Source organism: Alosa pseudoharengus, unplaced genomic scaffold (assembly GCF_046254945.1).
Source record: "Alosa pseudoharengus isolate Yale_2024_CS ecotype anadromous, Long Island Sound unplaced genomic scaffold, YU_APseudo_1.1 YU_APseudo_1.1_scf_20, whole genome shotgun sequence".
NCBI classification, from domain to species: Eukaryota; Metazoa; Chordata; class Actinopteri; order Clupeiformes; family Clupeidae; genus Alosa; species Alosa pseudoharengus.
Genome location: NW_027468664.1, coordinates 22867057 through 22875305, shown reverse-complemented (window position 1 = coordinate 22875305; position 8249 = coordinate 22867057). Strand labels below are relative to the sequence as shown.

General features: G+C 43.0%; 1 protein-coding gene across 2 annotated transcripts in view; it reads left to right on the top strand.

Annotated features, from left to right (window-relative positions):
• The first annotated feature begins 662 nt into the window (after positions 1–662).
• cradd (CARD and death domain containing adaptor protein) overlaps positions 663–8249 on the top strand; it is an 85726-nt gene continuing 78139 nt past the window's right edge. The window contains exons 1-2 of one of the 2 annotated variants that reach the window (XM_076296896.1): positions 663–1029; positions 1385–1650. In XM_076296896.1, the coding sequence (XP_076153011.1) occupies positions 1512–1650 (139 nt within the window). In that variant the 5' untranslated portion in view covers positions 663–1029; positions 1385–1511. Of the gene's footprint in view, positions 1651–8249 lie in introns of both variants that reach the window. The other variant, XM_076296895.1, reaches the window with a different exon arrangement.

Here is an 8249-nt window from a genome sequence, read left to right as displayed (position 1 = left end):
CATTCGCTTCGTGGCCCTCTATCGGCTATAACCGCACTATGTAAGTTTGCCAGATCGGGTAGCGGATCTGTAGTTCGATGGAATGAGACATAAGAAACTACAAATTTGACTTGCATCTGATGTCGCAATACATCATACTTTCAAAAGTCATGCAAAATATTCTACCTTGTCTGTGGACATCGTTATTTGCAAAGCGTTGCTGGATAAACAAATAGCGTGCGTGCGACAGAGGGAAAATTCATGTAATACTCTTTTTGTCCACTGGTGGTTGTTTTGGCGCTGTTTCACGTTTGCTATCGAAAATGAAATGAAATGTAGGCCTACCTGTAAACAATGTAAGAGGCCTATCGCTGACTGCATCATTGCTCAAAGTATTCTAAACGTTTATCAATTATTTGTTAATAACTAACTAACTTCTATTCAAGTCATATTTCTGGGACTTTCTGGGATACTTATTTCTATTTTTAATTCACACGTTCAAATGTTCACATAGAGTTCAAAGTTCTCATCAGGTGAGTGAAAATTAGAATGGTGGTCATTTCAGATGTGTTTGCCAGCACTTCATAAAACTCTCATAGTTTGATAACTTTAAATTATTTGTAGGATATTGCTTGTTCACAACTTGAGCTATGTATGCAAAGAAACAGAGTCTTTTTATTAGTATTATTTCATTTGAGCTACATTTTACACTGATATGGAATGGTGGCATCATAAACACAGCTAGCAATGGTATTAAATTCTAGTGATTATTAAATGTAATGGAATATTCAACTAAGGTAGACTGCTGTTGTTCACAGCACTAAGCTATTTATGGTTGATATACTCCGAGTCTCTGGCCCTCTCTTAGAGCCAGGCATAGTGAGCTGGCCCTCGGAAGAAAAAGTTTGGGGACCACTGGCCTAATACATTATAGGCAGGCACTTCTCTTCACACCATACCAACAGATGATTCCGGGGTTTTGGTTTCTCATCGGACGGTATGTAGGGCGGACACGAGCCTCCTGGAAAAGTAAACACGAGAACCATTGACGTAAGAAGAACAAGCAATAGCTATCGTAACATCATATTTCACAGTACATTTCTTATGTTCTGTCTAATGAAAACAATTTGCCCTTGAATATGCCTAGTAAATGTTTATTGAACTGCAGGGCTTTGATGAAGGCTAGATACGAGATAAATGCATGTTAACGTTAGCTCACTGTGTGATGAGTGACTTCAAACTATCAAGTTAGCTTGCTAACTTGTCAGAAGTTCTTGGTTAGTTGTGACTTGCTGCTGTGACTTAATGTCATTTCATTCAGCCAACACGTTACCAACGTATTTATCAGATAATTTGCTGGTATTGACATGGAGCCTCAGCATAAATATATTCTTCGTAAACACAGACTGGATCTTTCCTCAAACATCAGCACAGACGACACTATCGTGCAGTACCTTTACCAGGAAGAAATCCTAACATTGGATCACGTGGAGGAGATTCAGGCACAGAGCTCTAGCAAAAAGAGAACTTTAATGTTGCTCGACATCCTCCCAGGCCGAGGGCCGAAAGCCTTCGGGAAATTTCTGGAGGCTTTGGAGATGGAATACCCATGGGTGCAGGAGAAGCTGTTGCAGAGACTGGACAACAACGCCGTCCAAATCACAGGAACAGGTAAAAATAGGGCCCTAACCCATGGGCCTGGTTAAAGTCCCAAAGTATGTTATGTTTTACGAGGCTACATTATGAAAATCCTTACAACCTAAAACATTTCCACAGCAATTTAACAGCATCTGGCTGTGGTTTTGTCCATTTGAAACACTGAAGATGTAAGCTATAATATCGATGCAAATTTAATTTATTATGACAATCAGTAAATCCTAACAAAATCATAATTTTTGATCGTAATTCAATGACTTTTTTTGTGAATTGTGAAGCAATTGTGAAGTGTCTGATAAAAAAGGCACCTTTTAAAAATCTAGATAGAAATGTAGCCTACACAGGTTAGAAGAAGAAGAATTTTTTTTTTGATGGCTGTTAACAAGTAACCTGACTCTCGCCAGATGAATTTCGTTCCGCCTAGCTCCACTCATCCATCTGGGATCAGTCCATTGAAGTGTTGCTTCAGAAGGCTGGGCCTAATCAAAAAATGCTTGCATATGATTGGATAAGCCACTTGTCCGTCATCTATTGACGTGCTACTTCAACCACTCACATCGAAGCCAACCCGTGACGCTGATAACAGTCTCACATTCGCTTTTACGCTATGTCACATCTATGAAACTCCCGCCCTGCGTCCTGATTGGCTTTGTAAAGAATTCAATGTCCACGCAGTCTTAGAATTCTTAGAAGATTATTATTTTGTACCTTTATAGAACCAGTAGTACAGACAGGTAAGTGGTAGCTTAACTTCACTCTAGCAACGTTCAACTAACATAAGGCCCCTCGCGCATTGCTACGCATGCGCACTACATGCCACATAGCCATTAAAGGGATTAGAGCTATATTTCACTATTCACCTTATATGACATCTCCCCTTTTCAGGATTTTTGTTTTTTTCTCTAGCCAAACAAACAAAACACACATTGCTTCAGCACTGTTGAACATTCAAAGTATTCTGCATTTAACACTTAGTATTAACCTTTTAAACACCTTGAACAGTAATCTCTGTGGGTATTATCACATCACATAACCCATTATGTTATAACGTTCTCTCTTTTCCCCACCCCACAGTATATGGCCCATCTCTTAAACAAAATAGGCAGTTTGACCTTAAACATACACAAACTTATATACAGCACGTTTTTTTTTTTTTTTCACAAATTCATCCTTTCAGCAGGTTTACTCAGTCTGCCAGACCGGGTATACAGTAGTCCAGTCTGCTTGTCTGTTGATGCGACACTGGGCATCGGCAAGACAGCGTCAGCAGAGACTGTAGGGTCAGGCTGATGTGTGGCATCACCTTGCTGATGGTCATCAGGAATGCAAGGGATTGCGGTTGTCACAGGAACACGTTGCAGATGACGGCGGTTGCGTCTCAATCTGTCCCACTGGGGTGTTTCAATGACGTAGGAACGTGGTGTGGTGCTTTCTCCTGTGACGATAGCAGGTGTCTGCCAGGACTTTTGATGGTCCAGCTTAAAGACAATGGGATCACCTGGCTTTAGTGATGGTAGGGGTCTTGCACCATGGCACTGATTGAAGTAGAAGGCTTGTTTCTGTTTCTCACTGGCATCCTTATTTTTGATGACTTCTAGATCAGGCCATCGTGGCTGCAGATTTGCTTCCAGTGTAGGAAGAGTTGTTTTGATCTTACGGCCCATAAGGAGCTCTGCTGGGCTCACGCCTGTGGTGGCGCAAGGTGTTGACCTATAGCACATGAGGGCAAGCAGAGGGTCTTTCTGTTTCAAAATTATTTTTGCAATCTGAACTCCACGCTCTGCATGTCCATTCCCTTGGGGATTGTGTGGACTCGAGGTAATGTGCACAAAGTCAAATTTCACAGCAAAGTCTTTAAACTCCTGACATGAGAATTGAGGTCCGTTGTCGGACACAACCTCATCCGGACAGCCAAATCTGGCAAACACTGCCTTCAGCTTTAGGATAACTTGTGAAGCAGTGGTTGTTGGCATGTGGAGTATTTCAAGGAACCGCGAGAAGTAATCTGATACAACTAGGTAAGTGTGTTTGTTATACTCACACAAATCAGTGGCAAGTCTTTTCCAAGGCCGCTCAGGCAGAGGAGTTGAGATCAAGGGTTTTTTCCGCTGAGTAGGTTTCATCTCCCGACAGACCTGACAGGACAGGACTTTCTGCTTGATTTCGGATGAGATGCCAGGTAGGCTTGGGTATCGAATATCGAGTATTGGTTGGAACCGGGACTATCTTTGCGATTTTCCCGGAATCGTTCAAAAGTTTAAATTTCGATTCCTAGTTTCGATTCCCAGTCCACCGACCTGAAGAAGAAACGGCTGAACACCAACGAAGAAGTCCATAGTTCATAGAATTAAAATTCATGGAGAAGGTCAGACTATTTCATTCAGAAAGCAGGGTTCCCGTGGATCCTTAAATAGTCTTAAATACAACTGAATTTTCGAGAAGTATTAAATGTGCGTATGGGACAGCCAGCGAGTGCAAGAGAGCGAGTGATGTCTCAATCCAGTTTCGTGTATTTAAGTGTAGTGGTTGCAGTGTAGTGGTTGCAGAGTGAAGATGTTTTTCACGGGTGTGGTTAAAGGTGTGAAAACGGTAATAATACAGTAGGCCTATGTACAAAATAATATGCCTGACGTTTTCGTGGTGTAGCTGAGGCCAGAGAGATATACAGGTAGCCTACGTGGAATGAGGAAGCCTACGGTAGAATGAGCGGGAGAAAGCGATAGGCTGGCCATACGTTCGAATTTAGACCAGACATATGGATTTTAAAAGCCCTGTCCGGCGTTCGGCGCAGCCTCAAGCCGGACGCTCATTTGTTCTCCTTTTTGGAGTTGCGCTTGGCATCTAAAATCGTTGCTCGGACGCAGCATCGTTTAACAAACTATGGACGCGAAGACTGCTGGTCAAATGATGTGCAGTGCTTCGCAATCAGGAGGAAATACTGTATATGTTAAGTTGATTTGTTTGCATCTTTCCAGCGTGTGTTGCTGGCCTAGCCTAGGGAAGAAAATATCTGTCTACGTTATAATAGCCTACCTGTAATATCTGTCAGCAGCTTGCTTGCCAGCGTTTCCCAGTAGGCTAGGCCTACTTCGCAAAAGTTGTGAACTATAACCGCATATTTTTTGAATGTCGGCGACTGGCTACATAAAAAAAAACGTGCGTTCATAATACGTGCGTGCTTGAGATGAAACCAGCAGTTTTCAGCAGGATCATGCGAGGAGGACCTGTCTCTTAATTCATTTAAAACAAGTCAATGGTTTTACAATGTTTCAGTCAAGCTTTGGTTGGTTTAGATACAACTGGTATGCAAAATGTAAAGCAGTGGATTAACTTTAATTTGCTGTGCTGCATATTGGACAATAGATGCAAATAGTAAATTGTATAGGCTTATTAAAATATGTAAATAGCTTAGTCTAACTTTGAAAAAAATATTGAAGGGAATCCAGTCCAGTGCACATGCCTTTGGCAAGTAGCCTAGGCTACTTCAGACACAGGTGAAGAACAGTCAGCCTCAGCAGTAAGCAAAACCAAATATGTAGGCTACAGCCAGCTTCAAAAGCAAGCAGCCCAGACCCTAAAATTGGGAATTTATACTGTAGCTTTGAAGGTAATTCACACACAATTATTTTTCTTTCGCCAAAATATATTTGGTAACTTCTGTAGACATCCAAAATGGGGTGGGGGTTAAAATTAGTAGGAAAAAAAAACGATTGCATAAACAGTCATATATATCTTTTTGCCGTGGTATAGTCTTAAGTTTCATTTAGATGTCTTGAAAAGGTCTTAAAAGTCTTTAAATTTGAACTTGGAAAATGTGCAGATACCCTGAGAAAGACCGTTGGTTAGCTAGCTCATTTAAAATATCTTAAACTTTTTTTTTACCCTGCCTCTTAAAAAAATCGGAATCGAGAATCGTTAGGAACCGGAATCGAAATAAGAAATCGGAATTGGAATCGGAATCGTTCAAATTCAAACGATACCCAACCCTAATGCCAGGCCACCATACAGCCGTATGGGCGCGCTCCCTACACTTGGTCAGACCTTGATGTCCATCATGAATGCGCTCCAGAGTGTCTGGTCTCAACACGTCTGGTATCACCATTCGGCTCCCTCTGGTGACAATGCCATTGAATTCAGACAGTTCGGTTTTTATTGGATAGTACTCTCTTATTGCTACTGGTACATTACCTACGTACTCTGGCCACCCAGTCTTGATATACTGCAACACCAGCTGTAGATTGGGATCACTCTCATTTTCCGGACACTGAAGTGGACTACGCGAGAGGGTGTCAGCCACCGTCAACGTCCTTCCAGGCGCATATTCAGCAGTTGGTTTAAATCTCATCAATCTCATGAGTAGCCTTTGACATCGAATAGGCACATTGTCCAAGTCCTTTTTGTTCATGAGGGGAACTAAGGGTTTACGGTCTGTGACCAACTTGAAGTCTTCAAGACCGCACAGATACTTTTCAAATCTCTCGCAGGCCCACACACTTGCTAAACATTCCTTCTCAATCTGTGCATATCTGGTCTCTGCATCAGACAGCCGACGAGAGCAGTACGCCACTGGTTTCCAGTCTTTATTGTGCAGCTGTAGAAGCACCCCGCCAATGCCATAACTGCTGGCATCAGCTGAGACAGCAGTGGGTCTGTTCACGTCGTAGAATTTCAGAACTGGAGAAGTAGAGAGGCATTCTTTCATCTTTTGAAACACTTCCTGCTGAGTGTGGTCCCATGTCCAGACTGACTTTGACTTGAGCAGTTCATACAACGGCTGGCCTATTGTCGATAGATTTGGCATACATTTTCCAAGATAGTTGAACATCCCCAGCACACGTCTCAGCTCCTGGACATTTTGTGGTGCTGGGAGCTCACGGATTGCTTTGACCTTATCAGGGTCGGGTCTCACACCTGATTTGTCAATAACCTGGCCCAGGAAGTGAAGCTGGCTTTGTCTGAACTTACATTTTTCCTTGTTAAGCTTCAGACCTGCTGACTCAATTCGCTCCAACACTTTGCTGAGACATTGGTCATGCTTTTCTGGACTGTTTCCATATACCAGCACATCATCCATAAAGATAGCCACGCCCTCAAGGCCGCTGAGAGTCTCCGTCATCTTGCGTTGGAAAATGTCTGGGGCGCTTGTAATTCCAAATGGGAGTCGTTTAAAAGCGTATCTCCCAAAGGGCGTTATGAAGGTGGTTAACTTGCTGCTTTCAGGGTGAAGAGGAATCTGCCAAAATCCAGACGCTGCGTCTAATGACGTGAATGTAGTTGCGCCACTGAGTTTTGCAGTAATTTCCTCTGCAGTAGGAAGTATGTATCTCTCCCTTCTTACAGCTTCGTTTAATCTCTTCAAATCTACGCAAATGCGCACCTTTCCATTTTTCTTCGGAACTGGCACCATTGGTGCACACCAGTCTGTAGGTTCCGTTACAGGCTCTATCACTTCATTCTCCTCCATTCGTTTTAATTCCTCCTGGACTTGTTTCAAAAGGGGCAGAGGAACACGGTGGGCGGTATGCACTGTGTATGGCTGAGCGTTCTCTTTTAACCGGATTTTTACTGGATCTGTTTTAAGAGTTCCCTGCTCACCAAATGCTTTGTGCACTTCTTCAACCCGTTTCACCAGTCCCATCATCGTTGCGGTGTCTCTATTCAGCAGACTGTTTGCATTTTGGCCACTGATGACATAGACAGGAAAAGAGTATGGCTTTCCCTTGTACCTTGTGCTGGCCTCAAACTTCCCCAGACAGTCCAACTGACCACCTGGGCTGCAGAGTGTGACATTAGATGGCTCTAATTTCTTCTCTGGAACTAAATTGTTGAATGTCTCCTCTCCCATAACGTTTGCATCAGCCCCCGTGTCAATTTTGAATTTGACCGGCGTTGCTCCAATTGTGAACTGTACTGACCATTTCTCATCATTTTTGTTTGCATTTGTTACAGCACCTAGGAAATATCGTGCCTCTTCTGTTTCTTCAGTCACTTCTCTGACTACTTTACTGCGACACTTTCTTTCCCAGTGACCCACTTTTCCACATTTGTTGCATGTAGAATTCTTAGCTGGGCACATTTCAGGATCTTTGTGTTTTATTTTCCCACATCTACCACATTTTGGATCTCCTTTATCTCCATTTTCGTTTCTTTTAGGTAGCCATTTTGGCTTTCCCCTGTCTGCTACTTTCCCGCATATCTCCTGTACCGCGGCGTATGCCTCCCCCTGCTGGTGCACTTGCAACGCGACCTCCTCGGACTGGCGAACAGTTTGAATAGTTTGGGCAAGTGTAAGGTCAGCCATCAGTTGCAGCTTACGTGATACTTCTTTATCTAGAATGCCCACAACAATACGGTCACGTATATGTTCTTCTCTGGTCATGCCAAAGTCACAATGTTCTGACATCTCATAAAGAGCTCTGATAAACATTTCAGCCTTTTCCCCGGGCCGATGCACTCTTTGGTAAAAACAGGCGCGCTCGTGGATCACATTCCGTTTGGGATAAAAGTACTCGTCATATTTTCCTAACACAACGTCGAGCTTCTTCCTATCCCCAGCCTCAGCAAATGTGAAGGACTTGAAAATGTTCTCAGCCTCAGGGCCCATAGCATATATC